This window comes from Coregonus clupeaformis, chromosome 9 (genome assembly GCF_020615455.1).
Source record: "Coregonus clupeaformis isolate EN_2021a chromosome 9, ASM2061545v1, whole genome shotgun sequence".
Classification (NCBI taxonomy): Eukaryota; Metazoa; Chordata; class Actinopteri; order Salmoniformes; family Salmonidae; genus Coregonus; species Coregonus clupeaformis.
The window spans coordinates 6,317,336-6,341,336 of NC_059200.1; the positions used below are offsets into that span (position 1 = coordinate 6,317,336).

The 24,001-nt window shown below is 44.1% G+C and overlaps 2 protein-coding genes across 4 annotated transcripts; one reads left to right on the top strand and one right to left on the bottom strand.

The window, feature by feature from the left end:
- Positions 1-562: 562 nt before the first annotated feature.
- On the top strand, positions 563-3,180 carry LOC121574345 (zinc finger protein 648-like). 2 transcript variants are annotated; one of them, XM_041886961.1, is made up of 3 exons: positions 563-1,510; positions 1,624-1,986; positions 2,209-3,180. In XM_041886961.1, the coding sequence occupies exons 1-3, from the start codon at positions 928-930 to the stop codon at positions 2,787-2,789; spliced, it is 1,527 nt and encodes a 508-aa protein (XP_041742895.1). In that variant the 5' UTR covers positions 563-927; the 3' UTR covers positions 2,790-3,180. The 2 variants fall into 2 exon arrangements, with proteins under 2 accessions (XP_041742895.1, XP_041742896.1); XM_041886962.1 differs by having other exon boundaries at positions 2,212-3,180.
- A 372-nt stretch (positions 3,181-3,552) lies between these two features.
- On the bottom strand, positions 3,553-8,842 carry LOC121574346 (probable E3 ubiquitin-protein ligase RNF144A-B). Of its 2 annotated transcripts, XM_041886963.1 has the most exons (4): positions 8,685-8,842; positions 8,381-8,436; positions 5,562-5,609; positions 3,553-5,419 (listed from the first exon to the last, which is right to left on the bottom strand). In XM_041886963.1, the coding sequence occupies exons 1-4, from the start codon at positions 8,698-8,700 to the stop codon at positions 4,979-4,981; spliced, it is 561 nt and encodes a 186-aa protein (XP_041742897.1). In that variant the 5' UTR covers positions 8,701-8,842; the 3' UTR covers positions 3,553-4,978. The 2 variants fall into 2 exon arrangements, with proteins under 2 accessions (XP_041742897.1, XP_045078642.1); XM_045222707.1 differs by lacking the exon at positions 8,381-8,436.
- Between the last annotated feature and the right edge of the window lie 15,159 nt (positions 8,843-24,001).

A 24,001-nucleotide genomic window follows, 5' to 3' on the forward strand; every position in this document is an offset into this window, starting at 1 on the left:
AAAATGATCACACTAATGATTTACTCACTCTGATTTGCCAGTAGTCATAATTTCAAGGAGGGTAGGAAAGGAAGGAAGGAAGGATGCATTATGCGTACACGTACTCGTGGTTTCCACTAGTTACCACAGCCACAAAGTGAATCGTAAAAAATCATGAAAACCTTTTGGTATTAAAAGGTTAAGCACAAGGTCAGCAGTGTGGTTAAGGTTAGGGTTAAGGTTTAAAATCTGATTTTAAGAAGATGAATTGTAGAAATAGGTGGGGGTTATGACTTTGTGGCTGTGGGAACTAGCCATTCGAACAGGGCCATTTGACGTGAACTAGATGGCCAACTAAGACTCAAGCCAGAGTTTAACATTGCGTTGCTTTTCACTCAATGTATTTCACACGACTTGATAAAAACATAATATCCAACATGTATGTTATAAATTCTGAGTTTATATTAAACGTATTCTAGTTACATGATCTATCATATAGGCTCTTGAAAGATATTGCTGGTATAGGCTACAATTTGAAGGTATAGATACCGGTTGGCCCTAACAGCAAACAGGAAGAAGAAACTTCCGTTATTAGTCGAGGAAAGATGAGAACAGGAAAGCATGCAACAATTCTTTAAATGTCACTTGAAATTGTAGTTTTTAATTATTTTGTGACTACGTGTTAGCTACAGACAATATTATTTACTCGCTAGGTAAGTGTTGTAAACAAGCGAAGGGACAGTCCGAGACAAGGGGAGGGAGTGAGCAGCTTTCACTAAAACAAACTGCCACTGCCAGATGCACGCAGCCAGCTGTTTAACATACAGGCCAAGCTAACTCACTTAGCTACTAGCTAGCTTGTTTACCTTGTTTGAAAACATCTCTGGACATCAGTGTTATTCATAACTCATGACTTGAGGTCAGCATTTGTTCGAGGGTAACACGAAAATGTCGGCAAACTTGAGTCCTCCAAACACGGCTTTGGTAGCGGAATTATCATTTTCGTTTCAGGATGAATTGACTGCTACTATTCAAAATGCATTAGGAGTGGCAGTGGAGATAGCGGTGGTTGAGGTTACAAAACTAGTCGGCCAAGTGTTGAGGGACGTGCGGGATCAAATGCACGAGACGCTGCGGGACAATAAGTCCCTAAAGTTTCGCTTGCAAGCAGCCGAACTTGAATTATGTGCAGCGCGAGGAGAGGAACGTCAAGTAGAATCAATAATTGGGGACAAAGCCAGTACCAATAGTAGAATTCAACAGGTTCATCAGCAGCTGAATTCTCTAAACGTCTCACAAAATACAATCAAATCAGGAAGAGAAGGAGAGCATAGAGTTCATGAATCCAATCAGTCTCTAAATACAAAAAATGTTGAGGATAGGTATGGAGGATTTGAATCAGAAGTTGCTGATAACCCTGCATATCTTAATGAATCGTTTTGTGAGATCCGTGAGGATGGTCGTATCTGCACTCAAGATATTAAGCCAGATTTATTGGGCAAGTCGACTTTAAATCAAGGAGATGCAGCTGGTAAGTTGGACTGTCATTCTCTACTGTTGAACTATTCACATTTTAAATGTTCTGTAATGTATTGTTTCCACAAAGCTATGATGCATGTTCTCCTTATCAATATTTCGTTTCAGGGACTAAAGAGGTTCTCTCAAACATGTACTCAGACAACCACGAAGATGCTGAACATTTTAACCGAGCAGGTACAGAGACAACCACAGGACATGACACATCAACAGCCCATGTTGACGGCCATCCATTCCCTGAAGTTAACATGAAGAATGCAGAGGTGAAGTGTCTGGTTGAAGTGAAGGTGGAGTCTGCAGACCTGGGATGCAGTAGGAACTCTGGTCCCCACACTGGAGGAGATGAGGAGTACTGTCCAGACAGTCTCTCCTTGGCTCAAACCAGGCTGCTGGAGGATTGGAGGCCAGAGGCACTGCAACTCCCACACAGGGACCCAGACTCATTCACCCCCTCCACCAGCCACTCTCTATGTAAGTCCCTCACTATGGACCGGTTTCCGCACACAAATTAAGCCTAGTCCTGGACCAAAAAAAAAGCTATTTCAATAGAGAATGTTTAGTCCCGGAATAGCCTTAAGTTGTCTTTGGGAAACTATCCCAAAGAATTCTGTAGTAACTGGGTTTGATCTCATGTTAGGTGACAATGATAGTATTTTAAGTGGTTAATCCATTTTCTATTCTTTGACTTTGTAGCAGACTCCCCAATCTTCAACCCAGACATTCCAGACTTGGACATCCTATCGTCTTCTTCAGCCACAGGTCTCCATGCAGGCTTTGGTAAGCAGCAGCAGTACCCACCCAGAGAGACTGCTGGGGCTTCCACCTCTCACTCACACCAGATGTACAGCCCTGAGATAGGTGAAGTGAACAACATGGCTGCAGCACAGCACATCTGCAAGATCTGTGGAGAGAAGTTCCATCTGTCTGAGGAGCTGAGGCGACATCGTAGTCTTATTCACCCAAAGGATATGAACAAGCTCCCCAAGCGCAACCTCTACCCCCCTGGGCGGAGCCCATACCACTGCTCCCTGTGTGGTCGAGACTTCAACCGCATGGAGCACCTGAAGATCCATCAGCGTATTCATACTGGAGAAAGGCCTTATGCCTGCACAGTCTGCAACGCACGCTTCCGTCACTCTTGGGCTCTCACAAGACACTTCCGCATTCACACAGGAGAGAAGCCCTACACCTGCAGCCAGTGTGGGAAGACTTTCCGAAACTGTGGGGGGCTGCGCTTTCACCAGCGCACTCACTCAATGGGAGGGGTCGGCTGACAAGGTCTTCATGATAGACTAATGGATGGAAAAACAGGGAGCAAGGAAAGCACTGGGGATATACAGAGAGACGGGTAAAAAAAGAATACGGTATTAGCTTACTGTACGTGTTAAAATAAAAGTATCCTCTGTCTTTTACTGGAAGGAACAGAAATAATTCAGATTGGGGGCAAAGGGGGCAGAACTTTGAGTGCAGCACAGTTAATCCTCATACAAGGTTAGGCGCATCATTGATGATGTATAGACAGATGTACGGCTTGAAATATCCTGTTAAATATGACAATCTGTTCCCATACACATTAACTCAGCTGGTGTTGTGCTATGGCTTGCTTATTTTACTGTATTGCCAAGGAGACTGACATGTTTCTGTATTAAAACTCCACAAAACAAATGCATACTTTGTCTTTATCTCTTGTTAGATGTATTCTGTCATAAATCAATCCTATTTGCAATACAGAAACATGATCTTTGAACATTTTGCTCCTACGATTATTGGCTAATAAGAGCTATGTAATAACGTGGTCAAGTCTAAAAAGGAGCATTACTGCCACCTACTGTACTGATCTAGGAGTTCCTCAATGATTCAAATCCAATTTTATTTGTCACATGCGCCGAATACAACAGGTGTAGACCTTACCGTGAAATGCTTACTTACAAGCACTTAACCAACAATGCAGTTCAAGAAAAAGCAATGGAGACAAATATTTACTAAATAAAGTAAAAAATCAAATACAAAGTAACAATAAAATAACAATAACGAGGCTATATACAGGGGGTACCAGTACCGATACAATGTGCGGGGGTACAGGTTAGTTGAGGTAATTTGTACATGTAGGATTCAGTTTTAGTTTAGGATCTTACAGTTCCTTCAAAGTATGCTTGACTTTTTCCACATTTCTTTTATGTCAGCCTGAATTTAAAATGCATTCAATTTAGATTTGTCAGTGGCCTACACACAATACATTATCATTGCGAATTTCTGTTAGTGTCTCTAAACTCACTTTAATCGAGTCAGCAGCTACTTGGTCTATGGTCGTGTTCTGTTTCTCGATTTGTTGATCTAGTAATTTGCCATAACATGCAGTTGCCAACAGAACGTTTCAGTTATTTCTTAACTTTAGAGTCAAGTTTTTTCCTATTTAAGAGGCATATTTTAGTAAAGAGGGAATGCCGAACGGATCACCTTCACCTGACTACCTCAACAGTTAGTATTATTGTTGGTGGGTTGTTTTATGCAAATGTATGCACATTTTTATAGTAACGTTTTGAAAATGGTTGTAGCTGAAATAGTTAAAGAGCAGTAGCATTTTATATGTCTACCACTGTTCTTATGGTTGGCATTGAAACAATGAAGTATGAATAGTTTGTAAAGGTTTTAGAGGATTTGAAGTTAGAATAGCCAGCACCTTTTAAAGTTGGTCTTCTGGCTTAATTGGCCAAAGAGCAGGACCATTTTGAATAGCTGTGTATTCCTAAGGTTCTCATTCAAACCCATGTTAATTTTTGCTAATTGAAAAAGGTTATAGTTCAAAAAGTATCAAAAGTATAAAACAAACCTGAAGGCAAGCAATCTAAGTTGGGTCAGTCTGCACATTTCAATGTTGGTTTGGTGTTGAATAACCTGGCTGACGCGTCCCACGTGACCACATGGCGAGGAAGAGCTGTAACTCACTGGACTGGACAGGAGGTAATTTGTTAATGCAATATTCACGCAGAAATTAAGCAGGGGGGGGCTGTGTGTTGCTGTGCCTGTGGGTGTTTGAGTGAGAAAGACACGAAGGAGAACCAACCGGTAAAATCACAACCCCTTCATTATCAACGCATCGTGCCGACATCAAAACAGCCTTTCCAAACTCAGAAGTCAGGAGGACTTCGAGTTTGGTATCAGCCAGACTAGGTGTTTAAAGCTTAAACAGTGAAATAGGAGATGCGTCTAGAATTTGTTATGTTTTTACCATTCAAGTTTATGTCCCCTTTATTGCCATTGAAATCCATTGGAGATCGTTTAAAAAATGTTGTTGTAGTTCAAAAAGTATAAATGCTATAAAAAATATTGGGGCCATTTGTATGTTTTAAAGTTGGTTTCGTGTTCATAGCTTAAATTGTTAATTGCTAAAGAAATCAAATAATAATAAGAGTATGTAAGAAATCTAGAGTGGTCTTGCCTTCAGCAAGCACACTAACAAGTGCTACGTGGTGAACACCTGCCTGCCTACTGTGGGTTTAGAGCAGTACAGAGACCAGTACAGCTCCTTATCTTTCCCACACTCCTCACTGGGCTGTAAGCAGATCCAACAGAAGCGGTTCTGGCAGCTGAAACAGCACATGTATTTACATCCAGACGTGTGCATTATCAGACTGTAGCACCTGGGGCAGGCACGGAACTCTGGGCAGCCCCGAACATGGCTCTTAGGGTCTGTCACCAGATCACAGTTGAGGAGGCTGGACACCAGCTGGCAGGACTTGTTGCTGCAGCATCCAGGTGTAGCTTCAATAGTAGAGGACTGCAAGGGGGATAGGCAGGACCAGCAGACTCGTGGAGAGAGAGGGCACTGGGTACACAGGGCGATCTGACTGGGCCCTCCATCTCTGCCCAGGATGCGAACGAGACTGGAGGAACAGGATAAACACTGGAATACAGGGAGGGAGGATTACAAAAGTTTTTGCAAACTAAGTAATTTTTGTCATCCAAAGGGTTCTTAATTATCCTCTTTTTAAACTTTCTTGATATGAATAGGAAAATCACCAAAGATCAGATTGACTATTGCTTACCCTCTTGTTGAGATCAGGATGCTCCAGCATGCAATGTCTCTGAACCACCTGAAACAAAGTGTTCAGTAATTATCCGAAGTGCTCTGATGTAGCCTACAGTGACGTGTATTCGTGGATCCCAAGGGAAGCCAGGCTTCCCCAAAACTTTACCAAGAAAAATAAATAAAAGAACATACAAAATCATTTATCTTTCGTCTCTCTGTGTTTCATAATGTCCTTTAATTCGCAAGAGGCTGACTGTATCTCACCGGAGAAAGCATCAGAGCGAATGAAACAGCGCCCCTCTGTCTCAGTATGTGTAGCGTAGACATCTGATGCTGTCTGGTCAGAAAGGGTATGAAATTGTTGCCGCCCATAGCATTGACTGCAAGGGAAGCCAGCGAGCATTTGGCCTCCCTTGATAAAAAAAAGAAATTAAATAATAGACAAGCAGCGTTGAGCTAAACTGAGTGAGCTCAGCTGTGAATGGTCCTGGCACACCAACAAAAAAAGTGTCAAGGAAAGCAATTTTTGATTTGGCTTCAGACCAATCACATCACAATACAAACGTCATTATTGACAGAAAAAAACTTGAATTATTGCATCTCGTTGTGTTGTTGTCCTCCGGTGGCTGGCTAACTAGCTAGCTAAAATCGACCCTTTCCTAAATTTGCCATGGATAGAGATAGGGATTTGGACTTGTGGTTTTACTTAATTCTTCGTACTGGCCAATGATTATAATGGCGATTCTGATCCAACCATAAATTCAGACATTGTGTCCCTGGCCTGGATGGAAGTTCAACATGTAGCTAGATGTAGTATGCTAATGTTAACTAGCTGGCCTGGCGTATCGTTGCCCATGAAAGGAAGTTACGCTAGCAAGCAAGTATTTTAGCCAGGTAGCCTAGGACAACAAAAAGTAAAAGCGTTTAGGCAACATGAGGAGGATGGCATTGGCGTTTCTCTACTTGTAGGGTGAGTCTACAGGTTTTTTTACTTACATGCACACACAGAGAAATCATTATCATGGACAGCTACATCATATTTAGTTTATGTTGATTGGACTAAATCATTTTTTGGTATCTTTTAGTTGTCACTGTAGACTGCATAGGTGATTAGATGATGTTGAAATGTTTTAGTTGAAATGGTGCTTGAATAGTGGAGGCAGCTCCTGTTTTCTTTGCAACTTGCGGTAACTCTCCGTGGTTCTAAATCTATAGTTGTTTAGTAGTCCGAAAATGTCGCAAACATTATCTTGCTTGACCATGCTGTATGTCATGTAACTGTTTGTTACATGCAATATGTTTTGTGGACTTCCCCAGACATGTTGCTCTCCGTTTTTGTAATGAAACAAATGTGTGGTTGAATTGATTCTGCCACTGTCTTATTATTGTCTTGTTCTTAGGCCTATATTTCACAGTGTCAAGGCAATTATCACAGCACATAGGTTTTAATGGGGTTTTTTCTGGATTGGCTTCCCTGATGATTTTACACACGCACAGCTACAGGTTGTCTATGAGAGTTGGATAAAGGCGAGGCTGTCATGTGAGTGTTCAGCCCAATATGTACTCTTAAGGAACCTACCATTACTCCTTAAGGTCCAAGGATCTTATATGATATCTTCAGAGGTAAACTTGCTCAGGCAGCCAAAACAGCCTAATAATCCAAATAAACGTGAACCGATTCTAAATTGCGATACGGTTCTAAAAACATAAAGCCCTTTACTTTCATATCATATCAAAATATTTTCACAAACGCTAAAGACACACTTACTGTACACTGTTTTAACCAGCTTTATCAGTTACAGCCGACAATATATTTCAGGTGACAACACGTTTCTAGCGGCCTTCATCTGTTACACACAGGTGTTTGGAGCATGCTAGATAGCATATTAGCACAGGTGGTCCCTCGGTCATCTGTAAACACACGCTGTAACATGGAGATATGGCCTTGTGGGAACACTAACCCTACAAAGGTGTGTACAATGTAACCTTCAGTTTTTAGAAAATGATTTATTGCTGATATGAAAGATAAGGTCCTTATGCTTCCAAAACCATACCGCAAGCGATGCATGTAAATACTTGGGGCTCTTAACAAAACTCCCCTGTACAGAAGATGCCTTCCTCCAATGACACGTATGTGTAATCAGTGGTGTGAAGTACTTAAGTAAAAATACTTTAAAGTACTACTTAAGTAGTTTTTTTTGGTATTCGACTTTACAATTTATATTTTTGACAACTTTTACTTCACTACATTCCTAAAGAAAATAATATACTTTTTACTCCATACATTTCCCCAGACACCCAAAAGTACTCCTTACATTTTGAATGCTTAGCAGGACAGGAAAATGGTCCAATTCACGCACTTATCAAGAGAATATCCCTGGTCATCCCTACTGCCTCTGATCTGGCGGACTCACTAAACACAAATGCTTTGTTTGTAAATTATGTCTTGCATGTTGTAGTGTGTCCCTGGCTATCCTACATTTTAAAAACAAGAAAATGTTGCCATCTGGTTTGCTTAATATAAGCAATTTGAAATTATTTATACTTTTACTTTTAATACTTAAGTATATTTTTGCAATTACATTTACTTTTGATACTTAAGTATATTTAAAACCAAATACTTTTTGACTTTTACTCAAGTAGTATTTTACTGGGTGACTTTCACTTTTACTTAAGCCATTTTCTATTAAGGTATCTTTACTTTTACTCAAGTATGGCATTTGGGTACTTTTTCCGCAACTGTGTGTAATGTAATGGGACTGAGAGTCATGATCAAGGGCTAGTGAGTGTTATGAACGCGTACACACAACATGGCAGGTGTGAAGAATAGCTTACTTGTAAAACGACTTTCGGATAAACTTCCTTCGGGAGAGACAAATCCACACTCTTAGCTGTTCAGGCCAGAAGAGGGTATGGATTAGCTGAGGTGAATATGTGATGATCCAGTTTTGCTGTATTTAGTTTTTCCCCAAACTACTGCTTTGCCCAAAGAGAAACAGAAACTTAAAAGTTGCCGACCAACATTTAATCTTTGGAGCAAAGTAGAGTTTCTATTTCATTGGCCTCATGATAACTGGAATAATTTAATCACATAATAAACGAAAACCTTTAAATAATTTTGCCTAATCAACAAACCTACCTGCTCCCAGTCCCATTGCAATAGCGGCAATATCAATTTATCCTGGTGGTCTGCTTATGATGCCACTTATTGTACGTTCGTTGCAATGTTTATGTGACCCACTCCTCTTTTTTAGGGTAATCTCCCATTGGCAAATTCTGCGTTTAGACGGCCTGAGATTTGAGTTCCGGTTTTAGGGTTTTCTCACTGGTTATATGGACGTGTCAAGATTCTTCTTCTTCTTTGGAGTATAACGGCGGTTGGCATCCAATATGTGAAATTACCGCCGCCAACTGGACTATAATAAGTCCATTATACTTTGTGATACAAAATGTGAAGAAAAAAAATGAAACAAAAAAACCCTACAAAATAACAAATATATAGATAAGAAAAAATACCTTCCAACTAACCGTACACTCATTAAAAACCCACTACCCACTACCCCATTCCACTACTTTGACGCTATCTGCTCCTGCATCATGCCAACGGCCTGGGAGGACGGGACACCACCACTCAACACACTGTAACTCTTCTGAAGTTGGCCATATACCACAAACCCCCGAGGTGTCTTATTGCTATTATAAACGGGTTACCAACGAAATTAGAGCAGTAAAAATAAATGTTTTGTCATACCTGTGGTATACGGTCTGATATACCACGGCTGTCAGCCAATCAGCATTCAGGGCTCGAACCACCCAGTTTATAATGAAGCATATACAGTGGGGAGAACAAGTATTTGATACACTGCCGATTTTGCAGGTTTTCCTACTTACAAAGCATGTAGAGGTCTGTAATTTTTATCATAGGTACAAATCACATTGTATGATTTTTAAGTAATTAATTTGCATTTTATTGCATGACATAAGTATTTGATCACCTACCAACCAGTAAGAATTCCGGCTCTCACAGACCTGTTAGTTTTTCTTTAAGAAGCCCTCCTGTTCTCCACTCATTACCTGTATTAACTGCACCTGTTTGAACTCATTACCTGTATAAAAGACACCTGTCCACACACTCAATCAAACAGACTACATCCTCTCCACAATGGCCAAGACCAGAGAGCTGTGTAAGGACATCAGGGATAAAATTGTAGACCTGCACAAGGCTGGGATGGGCTACAGGACAATAGGCAAGCAGCTTGGTGAGAAGGCAACAACTGTTGCCGCAATTATTCGAAAATTGAAGAAGTTCAAGATGATGGTCAATCACCCTCGGTCTGGGGCTCCATGCAAGATCTCACCTCGTGGGGCATCAATGATCATGAGGAAGGTGAGGGATCAGCCCAGAACTACACGGCAGGACCTGGTCAATGACCTGAAGAGAGCTGGGACCACAGTCTCAAAGAAAACCATTAGTAACACACTATGCCGTCATGGATTAAAATCCTGCAGCACACGCAACGTCCCCCTGCTCAAGCCAGCGCATGTCCAGGCCCGTCTGAAGTTTGCCAATGACCATCTGGATGATCCAGAGGAGGAATGGGAGAAGGTCATGTGGTCTGATGAGACAAAAATAGAGCTTTTGGTCTAAACTCCACTCGCCGTGTTTGGAGGAAGAAGAAGGATGAGTACAACCCCAAGAACACCATCCCAACCGTGAAGCATGGAGGTGGAAACATCATTCTTTGGGGATGCTTTTCTGCAAAGGGGACAGGACGACTGCACCGTATTGAGGGGAGGATGGATGGGGCCATGTATCGCGAGATCTTGGCCAACAACCTCCTTCCCTCAGTAAGAGCATTGAAGATGGGTCGTGGCTGGGTCTTCCAGCATAACAACGACCCGAAACACACAGCCAGAGCAACTAAGGAGTGGCTCCGTAAGAAGCATCTCAAGGTCCTGGAGTGGCCTAGCCAGTCTCCAGACCTGAACCCAATAGAACATTTTTGGAGGGAGCTGAAAGTCCATATTGCCCAGCGACAGCCCCGAAACCTGAAGGATCTGGAGAAGGTCTGTATGGTGGAGTGGGACAAAAACCCTGCTGCAGTGTGTGCAAACCTGGTCAAGACCTACAGGAAACGTATGATCTCTGTAATTGCAAACAAAGGTTTCTGTACCAAATATTAAGTTCTGCTTTTCTGATGAATCAAATACTTATGTCATGCAATAAAATGCAAATTAATTAAATTGACAGAGACAGATCCACAGTCCACTCTCCCATTTCATTGCGGGGGACAATAAAACCTTGACTTGCAACAAGCAAAATGTCACATGCCTATGTGGTCTAAAATGGAAGGGAAATACAATCGCGAGGATCCACTTATAGACAATAGGCCTACACCGACGCACAGACAGCGCATTGCGCAAACAAAACAACCCTCGCAATATCAACTGGAATTGGGTCTATTACGGACCTTTCACTGGCAAACATGGTTACAGACCCAACAACATTATAGTATCCCCTCCTCGTGGAGAAAAGCGCATGTGCTAATTATAATACACAAAGTAAGCAAAACAAATAAATGCATCATTCCAACATTGCCTAAAATGATGAATAAGATACTAATGAGATAGACCTATATAAGCAATATAACAATTGAGATGAACAAACTATGGCATAAGGGAATGATGAGCGGATAAGAGGCAAGCCGTAATTTCGGTTAAGACATTCATGACCGAGCTCAGACGGACGATATGCCTATTTGTTCAGCACTTTTGAAATGGACAGCGATAGAATTCAGAACATGGGCCGTTCTTGCAGTGTTCTCCCTGTACACCAAGTCAGAAAGGATAAATAACGGGGGCATATAAGCAGACAATGAAAGCTTTTACAATATTCGATGATGACATTTCTCTAAAACTGGCTATAGGCTACATGTGCACCACCAAGTCAGAACTGTAGTCTATAGGCTAAGTTCTGAGGGGGAGAGAGGACTACATTCTTAGGGTGAGACACATGGGCTACTAAAAGCTTACTAAACAACGTACACTGACCCGAACTTGTGGATGATTCCTAGGGCATGCTCTACCTCCCTCAGGTGTTTATTCTTGAAATGGGTACCGTTGTTGGAACGGACCATTCGCGGGACCCCGAACCTTGGGATGAGGTCCCTCCTCAGCCATTTAATCACAGCCTTTGCGTCTTCCCTTGCTGTGGGGATGGCTTCCACCCATCTGGTGAATCTGTCAACCATTACCAACAGGTATCTTTTTCCTTCCACTCTGTTGTCCTGTCCCATGTCCGTGAAATCTATGCAAATGTCTTGAAAAGGCGCGTCAGGTATTGGGAAGCTGCCTATGACTGCTCCAAGTGACACTTTGTTGTTGTATTGTTTGCACACTTCACAGCTCTCTGATGTCTCTCTTGCCATGTCCAACATGTGTGGATGCCACCATGCTTTCTCAACTGATTTTGTGACACTTTTCCATCCTCCATGAGCCTTCTCATGCTCTTCCCTTAAGATTGATCTGAGGAGTTTTGCAGGTCCCACTGTTTTTCCTGTGTGAGATCTCCAAATCCCATTATGGTCTTGCCTTGCTCCCTGTCTGCTCCATATGTTCTGTTCGTAGGCGCCTGCTGCTTCTTGCAACTGTCTTACTGTGTCTGTCGTCAGCTCCTCCTGTCCTTGAGTGGCTCGTTGCACCATCTGCTGGGCAGTGTATCCTCCTGCATCCTTTGCTGCTTGATCAGCCCGATCATTTCCTTCACGCACTCTGGTGCTTTCTCTGCTGTGACCTTTGCACTTCATTATTGCCACTCGTTTGGGAAGCTGGATTGCATCAATTAACTTCTGTACTTCAACCTTGTGTTTGATGGGCTCATTTGAGCTGGTCACAAATCCTCTCCTCATCCACTGGGGTCCATCAATGTGTGCAATCCCATGTGCATAGGCAGAGTCTGTGTAGATGTCCACATTCTTTCCTTCACTTAGTTGTAGAGCTCTCCTCAACGCCCTAAGTTCAGCTAGCTGTGCTGAAGCTTCATTGGGACCAAGTTTCTCTGCTTCCATTACTTCATGTCATCCTTCTGTGTCTTGTTTCACCACTGCATAGGCAGCAGTGTTTCCTTCCTTTGGGTCCTTTGACCTATAGCAGCATCCATCAGTGAACAGGGTGATTTTGTTCCCCTCCAAGGGTGAGTTTTGCAGGTCCATTCTGACTTTGATCTGTTTGGCTGCTCTATCCTCACAGACATGTGGTTCTCCAAGACCCATACCATCGGTCATATTGGTTGCTGTTGTCACATATGTAATGTGCTTTGCAGTGATGGCCTTTGTTATGCTGGATTTCCTTTTACTGGACAGTGTGAAAAGTTTGGAGCCTATAAAAGCGGTCACCCCATGATCTGTATTGATTTCAAGTGGATGTCTCATCACAATGTGGGCTGTTTTACCTATAGCTTTTGCAATGGCAGCCATGTGTCTGGCACAGTCAGTTTGTCCTGTTTCAATGTTGTCCAGTTTCGCGCTGTAGTGGTGTAACACTCTTCTCTCCCCCTTTTGTTTCTGATACAGGATGGAATGTACATAACCGTCCTGCTCAGAAACATCCAAACAGAATGGCGTGGTGTAATCGGGTAAGGACAGTGCTTCAGCCTGTGCTAGCGTCTGTTTGAGTTGGATGAAAGCTGCCTCTGCCTCTGGAGTCCACTTAAGGACTGCTGTGAGGTTTCTGTTTCCTGCTTCTCTCAAGATTGCCGGCAGTGGTTCCACTTTAAGACAGTATTCTGGCACGTGTGTTCTGCTGTATCCAGTAAGGCCAAGAAATGACAAAAGGTGTTGTACAGTAGTGGGTTTGGGATGTTCCAAGATGGAGGTCCTCTGGGCCACAGACACAGCTTGTCCCTTCCCGGACAGCACTCGTCCCAGGAACTGGACACTTCTCCGACAGCACTGCACTTTCTCTTTCTTTACCTTGTATCCCTTTTTGGCTACCAACAGGAGAAGGGACTTGGTGGCCTGCAAACAAGACTCGGCAGTGGGTGCTGCCAACAGAAGATCATCAACGTATTGGAGTAGCGTCACCCCCTCAGGTAATGTTAGTTCTTCCAAGTGGCTCTTCAGGATAGCGTTGAAGATTCCCGGGGAATCACGGTAGCCTTGTGGAAGACGGGAATACGTAAATTGCTGCCCTCTGTAGGTAAATGCGAAAAGTGTCTGGGACTCTGGATGTAATGGGATGCAGAAAAATGCATTGGCGAGATCCACAACTGTAAACCAATATTGGGTGGGTGAAATGTTCTGTAAGGCCAGATATGGGTCTGGTACAGGTCGAACATCTGGTACAGTTGCTTCGTTGATTGGTCTGAAGTCCTGCACCATCCTCCATTTCCCAGTGTCACCTTTCTTCACTGGAAGGATGGGTGTATTCCACGCAGAACAGGTTGGATATATAACCTGTCCTTTTTGGAGTCCTGATATCGTAGGCTCAATTCCCCTCGTCTTCTCTTCACTGAGAGGGTATTGAGATTTGTGAACTGGGACAGTGAGTTCACTCTCCTTTCGAATGGAGACAACCACTGGTTCTACATCAACCAGCCCCACATCTTCAGCACTTGTTGTCCACAGTTCCTCTGGTAGTTGATTGAAAATGTTAGGAGTATCCGGATGATCAGTCATCTCCCTGCCATGGTAACGTGATCTCCTCACAACCTCTGGTTTTGACACATCATCCACATTGAGTTTAATTCTCCATACTTGATTTCCATCAAGGAATGCGCTTTCCACTTTGTAACAAGAGGTTTTGTTCCACCGTAGGCAACTTGCTGCCTTTACTGCAGGTCCCAGAGATCTTGCCTCATATCCAAATCCCACGAGAAGGGTAACATGCGGCACAGAATCACTAGGAAGAGCAAACCATTTGTCTGTGAGCACCACGTCTCCATCCATGACCATGCAGCTGGTAGCCACCCCTTCTTTGAGTATGTACATATGATTGCTGGTCACAATCGGGCGCCTATCGTCCATTTCCTCCTCCCAGGCTTCATCATATGCTTCATCCAAGTCCCTTGTATAGTTCATTGTCATGTGCGGAGGGTCCTCAGGTGGATAGTATGCATTTAAGGTCTGTATCCAGGCCTTCCATAGTTGGAACTCTCTGCATACTCGGGGAGCATCAGGGTCAGTATCCATGAGCTTCAGCCAGTAAACATATGCTTCCTCCTCATCTTCCTCGTTTAGGTGTGTTCCCACATATAGCATGCGAGGGGGGTCGGAGAGTTTTTCCATGATTACTGGCATGAGTTAATCAATGGGCGTGATGGATGCGTGTAGGCCCTCCTGGTTACAATAGATACTACATCCCAGTTTGGAAAGCAGGTCCCTCCCCATGAGCCCCACCGAGCATTCCGGGTTGTATAGAAACTGATGGGTAACCTGTAGGTCATCCCATACAACCTCCAATGGAACTGTGTATGGCTTTCTCATAATAGCCCCAGAAACCCCAGAGAAAGCTTGTGTTTTGGTAGTGAGTTGATATGTTGCTTGTACAGAAGACCATGTACATCCTGTATCAATCAGCATATTATGTTGTCTTCCTCCAATCAAACATGTCACTACCGGCTCTGAACCTGGTGGGACAGTGTAAATGTTGGTGGTGGGATCCTTATGGGTTTCTGGGCAGCTTCATTGGTAATTGTGTTCGTCAACCAGCCATGACATGCTGGGCAGGAGGGCAGCGTTAGGCACTGCTGGGTCTTGTTTTCGGTTCTGCTGTTGTGGTGGTTGGTGCTGCTGGACTGGCATTCCTCCTCCTTGCCAGCTTCCCCGTCCTTGCTGGTATCTCAGTGTTTGTCTTCTGGGCTGTCCCATGTAACCCCTCCCTCTTTGTTGTCCCTGTCTTGGGAGATGACAGTGTCTTGCCAGGTGGCCATGCATCCCACAGTTAAAACACCCTTGGTCGGCATATCTAGGGGTGTAGCCCTGTTGTCGTGGCGGTACATAGGGTTGCTGGTATGCGGGTGCACCATATCCAGGAGGACCAGAAGGTGCCATCATTCCCGTCATTGCCTGTACTACAGCAGTAACTGCAGCAGCAGTATCATTTCCGGGTGCAGGAGTGGTAGGATTAGATGTTGGGGTACTGGTTACCACCATTTGTTTTCCTGGCTTGTCCTCTGTCAGTTGCTTCTTCAGAACCTTCTTCTGAAGTTGTTTGAGTTCATCCTCTTCCTTTCGCTTACCCTCTCTCCATCGTTCCACATGGTGTTGTGCTATCTCGGTAAATTCCAGAATCGATTTTGCGGTGATTGCCACAACTTTTTCACATTCAACTTGAGCCTGATCCGGGAGTCCCCCCAGGCAGTTTGTCAGGAAGAGGTGCTTCATGGTGTCTTTTCCTGGTTCTTCATACCACGCTTGCCTCCAGAGGCACTTAGCCCTCTTCATGTATGCTGGTATGGTTTCATCGTCATTCAATGTCAGAGTTCTCATCAGTTCGGGTCTGGCCTGGGTAGAATACTTCCTCCTTATGGCGTCCCATACGTCACTGCGGTGGGGGTCAAATCTTGTAGCCGACCCCACTTGTCCTCTCAGTCCCCCAGAGGTCATTATCTCTTTGCATTCCTGGTCACCCATACACCTGTTCATTACAGTAACCATATCACCTATGGTGAGTTCATCCGCTGCGGTGAGACTCTCAAAAGCCTTCACCCATCTGTGTCCAGATTCTTCAGGTTGGGGGAGACTGTCCACCAGGGTCTGTATGTCTCTGTGGGCCCATGGCTTGTAAACTGAGGCCCCCCCCCTGGGGTCTCCCTCAACGGGTACTGCCCCCCTTTGTGTCCTTCTCTGGACTGGGCCCTGGCTCGGGTGTGGTACGCGGGTCCATCATTTTTGTCCCATATGTCTCCATCAAATGTCTCCATCAAAAGTTTTTGTTGTTTCACTCTTTCCTCCTCACTCTCTTCCCCGTCTCTGAGGTCAATACAGTGTCCCCTTACTGGTGAGCGTTCACTTTCACTTCTGTTTTTGTTTGCTTCGAGCTCCATCTTTAACTTGTGCAATTGTGCTTCCTGGTGTCGTACTTCCTCTTTTATCATCTTCAACTTTTCCAGTCGTTCTTCATCTCTCTGTCTCTCAAGTCTCTCCCTCCTTTCCCCTTCTTCAGTATCCTTGTTTCGTTGCCACTCCCCCTGGGCTAGACCACCCCTTACGTTTCCTCCAGTTAGGCTCATTCTCTCTTCCTTCTCACTCTCACCGTCACCGTCAACACTCCCTCCTCCTTCTGTTCCGCATCTGCTCCCCGTCTCTCCCTCGATTCTACTCAGTTCAAACACTCCTTTTTCTAGCGCTTTTGCAGCTTTTAGAAGTACATCCACTTCTCCCCTTCTGTCAGTCATATCACTCTTTCTGACCCACATTCCTTCTTCCTCCTCATCTGTCCTTTGTTGATAGTGGACTTTTCCCGCTATGTCCAGAACCGGAGCCATTGTTTTTGGGTGGTCGTCATATGGTGGTGGCGCTGTTGGTAGGGGTGGGTATAAACGGGTCCTTTCCTTCTGTCCTGTTTTCTCCTCCCACAGTTTCTTCAATTTTCCAAGCATTGCTAGGCCAATCTGCTCCTTTAGCTTTGCTTTCTCCATTGCGTCTTTAATCTTGCCTCTGCGGGGCTCTCCTTCATTCTTCCATTCACCTTCTGCTTTCTGGGTTTTCCGCTTCAACGTCTCCAGTATTCTCCCTGGTTCGCTTCCTACAGGCACTCCATCGGGGGACAGTATACAACCATCGTCTATCCATTCCTTATAGAGTTTCTCTCCTCGCCTGCTCCATTCCTTTCCATCTTTTCCTCTGTTTGTTTCAAGTGTGGATTTTAGAACCTTCAATATTCTTTCCGCTTCTCCACTGGTAGTCATGTTTTTCGTTTTAATTTGTAATATTCGTCCGTTATTTAGTTATTTAAAGTACGTCTATCTATTTATTTAAATCAAATTATTCCCACCTAATTAGTTAAACTCGGTGCCAGATTATTTCAGCCTTAATTATTTGAAACCAGTATTCTTACAGTGCCACACATCAAATGGTAAATCAAAACGAATAAACCAAAGTGTTTCAATTATTTAACCAATGGTTGTTATGTCAAATCAAAGCGCCACACATCAAATGGTAAATCGAACGAATAAACCAAAGTGTTTCAATTATTTAACCAATGGTTGTTATGTCAACTCAAACGATAAACCATATTACTGTCACGTTCGTTTACAAACGGGACGGACCAAGGCGCAGCGTGATATGCCAACATGTTTATTTAACGAATAAACACACAACAAAACAACAAACGAAACGTGAAGTCCTAGGTAGCACACAAACAACATACCTTACACGGAACAAGATCCCACAACTGACTGGTGCCAAAAGGCTGCCTAAGTATGGTCCCCAATCAGAGACAACGAGCTACAGCTGCCTCCGATTGGGAACCACCCTGGCCAACATAGATCTAAACGATCTAGAAACTAACATAGACAAACACAACATCGAAACTACACACCCTGGCTCAACATTTAAGAGTCCCCAGAGCCAGGGCGTGACAGTATCCCCCCCCAAAGGTGCGGACTCCGACCGCGCAACCTAAACATAACAGGGTAGGGGCCGGGTGGGCATTCCGCCTCGGAGGCGGATCCGGCTCCGGGCGTGACCACCACCTATTATCCGCCTCCCTGTTGTGCCCCTGGTCTGGTCTGGAACCGCTGACTGGAGCTGGACCCGACGACGGTGGATCGAACTGCTCTGGCTCCGGAGTGGAGCCGCTGACCGGAGCTGGATCAGGCACCGGTGGAGCGGACTGCTCTGGCTCCGGAGTGGAGCCGCTGACCGGAGCTGGACTGGACCCCGGTGGAGCGGATTGCTCTGGCTCCGGAGTGGAGCAGCTGACGGGGCGTGCCGGACTGGACACACGCACCACTGGCTTGGTGCAGGGAGTAGGAACGGGCCGGACCTGGCTGATGACGCGCACACCTGGCTTGGTGCGGGGAGCAGGAACGGGCCGGACTGGGCTGACGACACGCACCACTGGCTTGGTGCGGGGAGCAGGAACGGGCCGTACCAGACTGGCGACGCGCACCACTGGCCTGGTGCAGGGAGCAGGAACAGGCCGGACCTGGCTGATGACGCGCACCCCTGGCTCGGTGCGGGGAGCATGAACGGGCCGGACTGGGCTGACGACGCGCACCACTGGCTTGGTGCGGGGGGCAGGAACAGGCCGGGCCGGGCTGGCGACGCGCACCACTGGCTTGGTGCGAGGGGCAGGAACAGGCCGGGCCGGGTTGGCGACGCGCACCACTGGCTTGGTGCGAGGGGCAGGAACAGGCCAGGCCGGGCTGGCGACGCGCACCACTGGCTTGATGCGAGGAGCAGGAACGGGCCGAACCGTACTGGGAACACACACCACTGGCTTAGTGCGGGAAGCAGGAACGGGCCGGACCGGACTGGCGACACGCACCACTTGATTGGTGCGAGGAGCGGGACTGGGTTCCTTCATTAACCCCCGCTCCTTCTGCTGCCTAACCAGCTCCTCTCGCCGTGCCTCTACACTTTCCTTCTGCTCCCTCTGAACCAACGACCCCCTTAATCTGGCGGCCTCCTCTGCTAAACGGCTAAACCGCTCTATCGCGGCCTCCTGCTGCCTCGTCGTCCACGGCGTGAGCCCCCCCTAAACATTTTTTGGGCTTGTCTCTCCCCCGTGATCATGGCCTCCATCCCTCTTGCCAGACTCTCGCTCATCTCCTCCCAAGTCCATCCTCTCTCCTCGTCACGCTGCTTGATCCAGGATTGGTGGGATCTTCTATCACGTTCGTTTACAGACGGGATGGACCAAGGCGCAGCGTGATATGCCAACATGTTTTTTTAACGAATAAACACACAACAAAACAACAAACGAAACGTGAAGTCCTAGGTAGCACACAAACAACATACCTTACACGGAACAAGATCGCACAACTGACTGGTGCCAAAAGGCTGCCTAAGTATGGTCCCCAATCAGAGACAACGAGCTACAGCTGCCTCTGATTGGGAACCACCCTGGCCAACATAGATCTAAACGATCTAGAAACTAACATAGACAAACACAACATCGAAACTACACACCCTAGCTCAACATTTAAGAGTCCCCAGAGCCAGGGCGTGACAATTACTTCAATTTAATTATTTAAAACCAGTATTATGCTATGTCAAACATCAAACGTTAAATCAAATAATAAACCAAATTGCTTCAACATAATTATTTAAAACCAGTATTATGCTATGTCAAACATCAAACGTTAAATCAAATAATAAACCAAATTGCTTCAACATAATTATTTAGAACCAGTATTATGCTATGTCAAACATCAAACGTTACAGTTCAATTATATCAGTTCAAACATTTCAGTTTAGTCATACTAGTTATTCATTATTTTACCTTTACATGATCAAATTCAACCTCGCCTACTATTTTTCTCCCTATCTAAAAAAATTAATACAAATACTCTGCTGAACCTAGCCGCACCCCTAAGTTACGGACCTTGCCAGTCGCCAGTATTATCAAAAATTTCCCGAACCCAGTCGTACCCTCGAAGTTAGAGACCTTGCCGGTGTAATTCTTCGAACCTAGTCGTACTGACGTAGTTACGAACCTTGCCGATAGCAATTACTTAAGTCAATTATTCCCTGTATCTTCGAACCTAGCCGTACTCTCGCAGTTACGGACCTTGCCGATAGATGTCAGTATTGTCTCCGAACCTAGCCGTACTCCACAGTTACGGACCTTGCCGGTAGCACAAATACTCTATGGTACCAGGGTTTAACACTCACATTTACCATACATTTGCATATCACAATAGCGACAATTTCTTATTTACTCATAATAATTCATAATTTAGTTCGCTTACATCAAACAGGTGTTTCACAAAATTAATTTGGATAAAGCTAATGTGCAGAACTTCAGTTATATAACAATAGTTGTCTGCTTACCTGTTGTTAGTAGTCCGGACTCTTTGTGAAACACACGTCCAATGACAGAGATGTCCAATGGGCCGGACGATATCCAGCGAAGTCCCTTTACCAGATCACGTCGGAGGTCACCAATTGTTAAGTTGCGTCAATGCAAATCTGGTATTTGGGACAAAAGAGGTCATTACACAGTATCCAAGTTAGTCTAGTATTTATTAATGCAAATGCTTAAATGGTAAGTATGAGAGTTCGTATACGGGCTCACTGTAATACCACGCAGGGCAGACAGAGAACTGGCTTCCTCATTACAAATTCTTCCTCAAATACCCTGACAGTTTTAGTTCCCGCTCTCTGCTGGGCCTATCAGGGTAGAGACTGAGCGTGGTTTAGACTTACTCAGCCAATCCGTTGGCGCACAGGCTGGTCCCAGACCCTTGGCGCTCCACTGTTGCACACTGTTGCCAGGCAGAAGTTGTTATCATCACAACCTGTAGAGTCAGCACCGATAGACACTGTTCCCCTGTACTCTCTGTACCTACGTTCAAGGACGGTTCACAGATCACAAAGAGGCAGTGTAGTCTAGTATATTGAGACACAAGTTCTTATCTCCCCCTACTCCCTAAAACAGCTCCTCACATTAATCACAGCTTGTTAGGTGAAACAATTTATATCAGTACAGTAAAACCTTTTATGCTTAATCATTAATGCATTCTTTCTAAGCTAGTCATCACATCCAGTTATGAGAAAATAGATCCCCACAGAAAATAGACTCTTTCAAACAGATGTTTTAAATGCTTAAACCCAGACTTGGACCACACACCCTCTCCACCGAATAGCAGGCAGGTGAAGCAAAGTAGTGATTGCTTTACATTGCAGTTAGCCACTGATTCCTTCCAAACCACTCATTATTGAATTTGCGATTTCCAACTTGTTGTGTAATGTTTATGTACAATGGCGATGAGCACCGATACGTTTTATCTATAATTTCTCTTTTATATGACAAGGATTGAAAAGGATTTGCCAGTAGATTGTCAACTGTATTCATGGCGATGACTGCTTGTCTAGCTAGCTAGCTTGCTAGTGTAGTATCTAAACAGTTTATGATTTTGCTGATGTTTGCAAATGGTGTGTTAGAGGAAGTTGGCTCTGCTTGCGGAAACATCTGGAAAGCATTACTATAGGGGCCCCCTAAAATAGAGGAGAGTCTGTTATGTGAAGGCCAGGGATTGGTCTATGAAAAAACACCCATATTATGTTACATATTATAAATACCATGGTTGGAACAAAGGAGGGGGAGAATATAACATATTAGAGATTGGGTCAGTTGTTCTCCAGATGTCTGCAGGAGTCTGTAAATTGACGCTGAAATCTTTGATGTAATAAACCATTATAATCAAGGACAGTGTCAGCGGATTTCTTGTCATCACAGCATAATCAGCATCGTTTTCTCGATACCACAGAATGGCGACGAGGACCTTTGGGACGTGTTGCGTCTCTCCAGCGTTCCATTCATGAGCTACGAAGTGACTCCCGCTCAAGACGCCGGCAGATAAGGTGAGATTTCTCACAATTTTGGGCGCTGGTCGGTTCGTGTGCTTGTGTGTGTGCGCTGAGGAGATGTACCATTTAAAGACTTGTGTATGCACTTTGCTGTTATTTGCTGTGGGATAAGAATCCGTTCTAAATTTCTAAATTTGTTTGCATTGAAAACAACGCAAACAGGGGGGAGTGTCTATAGGAATTGATAACACTGGGCACAGGGATATTTGTCTTGAATAAAATTAAAGGGAAAAGGAATAGAATAAGGAACTAAGGAAAAATGTATACTAATTAGGACGTCGCTGATCTACGGAAGCCCTCAAACGAGGCGATCATTAGGATGGGCCGAAAATCCTGAAAACTCACTAGGTTGATTTTTAAGGTCAGTTCTGGGAACTGGAGTTTGTGGTAGATACATTTGATTGTAAGTTACCCCTCAACATATAGTTGACGAGGTATGTGTTCGAAGTAACCTCTCATTGAATATCTGCAACTCGAGGTAGCAGAAATTTAGGCAGGAACAATGAGAAATAAGGAGCGACGGTAGCATGCTTTAGAGTACCGTATGAATGGATGCATTCTTTTCATGTGTGTGTGTGCGGGAAAAAAATTAATAAAGACGTCTCTGTTGTGTTTCAGCTGTGTGTCGACTCATGTTATGATAAGATTTATGTTAGAGATATATACATATATATGTTTTGGTTGAGAACAGGGGTTTTAGTTTTTTGTAAGGAAATATAGGAAGTTAAGGTTAAAATCGTATGAGTCTCTAATAAAAGAGAACGTTTAATAATTGTTAAAAAAACTATGAGCCCCCTGGGAGGAAGTTAAGGTTAAAATCGTATGAGTCTCTAATAAAAGAGAACGTTTAATAATTGTTACAAAACTATGAGCCCCTGGGAGGACGTTAAGGTTAAAACCTTGTATGAGTCTCTATAAAAGAGAACGTTTAATAATTGTTAAAAGACTATAAGCCTACAGGGAGGATTTTATGATTGTATAGAGATGTTTTGTAATGGATAAGAAAATAACTATAAATCTGCAGATTAGGATAAGTGAAGTTAAGAAACTTCAAGTAGGATTTGTGTTCTATGTTCTGTGTTGGTTTGTGAGTTTTGTTAAGTGTTACTGTTTATCTGTGTTGGGAATAACGGAAGGACAGCTGGTCTGTCTGCTTTCTGTTGTTTAGCTTGGAGAGAGCTGCTTGGGAGCTCTTCTCACTCTGAAATCGCACTGGTGAATGAGCTGCGCATGCGTGGGATTTTATGAGTTTAGAGTTAGGTAGAGTAAATATGCCACTCCCCTGCCTGCACTGAGCTGCTGTGACATGCAGAAAGAGAAGGAGGGGGAGACTTACACACGAATAAAGTATTCTGTTTGTTAAATCGGGTGTTGCTTAACTATGAAACTATTTGATTGAGATCTATTGAATGTATAAATGAGAGATATGTTGACGGATTAAAAATAAAAATGATTAAATAAATAAAATAAAATGTTATTGCGCTATTTATAATATTCCTAAGTTAAGCTGTTTGCTTATTTCTTAGCGCGAATGTGAACATAGGTATGTCTAAAAGGGTATTGTATGGTTGAAATAACCCAGTGAGTGCATAAAAGACTAAATTCTTGTCTGTTCCTTTTGTTCTTCTGTCATGTGAGAGACGAGAAGGAGGAGACAGAGAGAGAGAGGAGGTGCTGACCAGTGCGTCACGCGACAGTGTGTGCTGCCCCGGATCCAGTCCAATCAAGGCCAGTACTGCTCTGTTCACAAAACTTACTTTCCCATACAGGATATTGTGTGTGCCTAGCATATTTCATGTTGTGACAATTTGACAGGGACTTGGCAACAGACTGATCAATTGATGTAATTAAGAATTGCACATTGGAGTTTTTTGTGCATGAGTTGGTTTGATTAGAGTTGTGTTGGAAATCCAGCACT

Coding starts and splice junctions, on each gene's coding strand:
- LOC121574345 (XM_041886961.1), top strand. CDS start 928: ATGTCGGCAAACTTGAGTCCTCCAAACACGGCTTTGGTAGCGGAATTA. Junction 1,511..1,623: donor AAATCAAGGAGATGCAGCTG/GTAAGTTGGACT, acceptor ATTTCGTTTCAG/GGACTAAAGAGGTTCTCTCA. Junction 1,987..2,208: donor CTCCACCAGCCACTCTCTAT/GTAAGTCCCTCA, acceptor TTGACTTTGTAG/CAGACTCCCCAATCTTCAAC.
- LOC121574346 (XM_041886963.1), bottom strand. Junction 5,610..8,380: donor ATCCGAAAGTCGTTTTACAA/GTAAGCTATTCT, acceptor ACTTTGTTTCAG/GTGGTTCAGAGACATTGCAT. Junction 5,420..5,561: donor ATCCTGATCTCAACAAGAGG/GTAAGCAATAGT, acceptor CCTGTATTCCAG/TGTTTATCCTGTTCCTCCAG.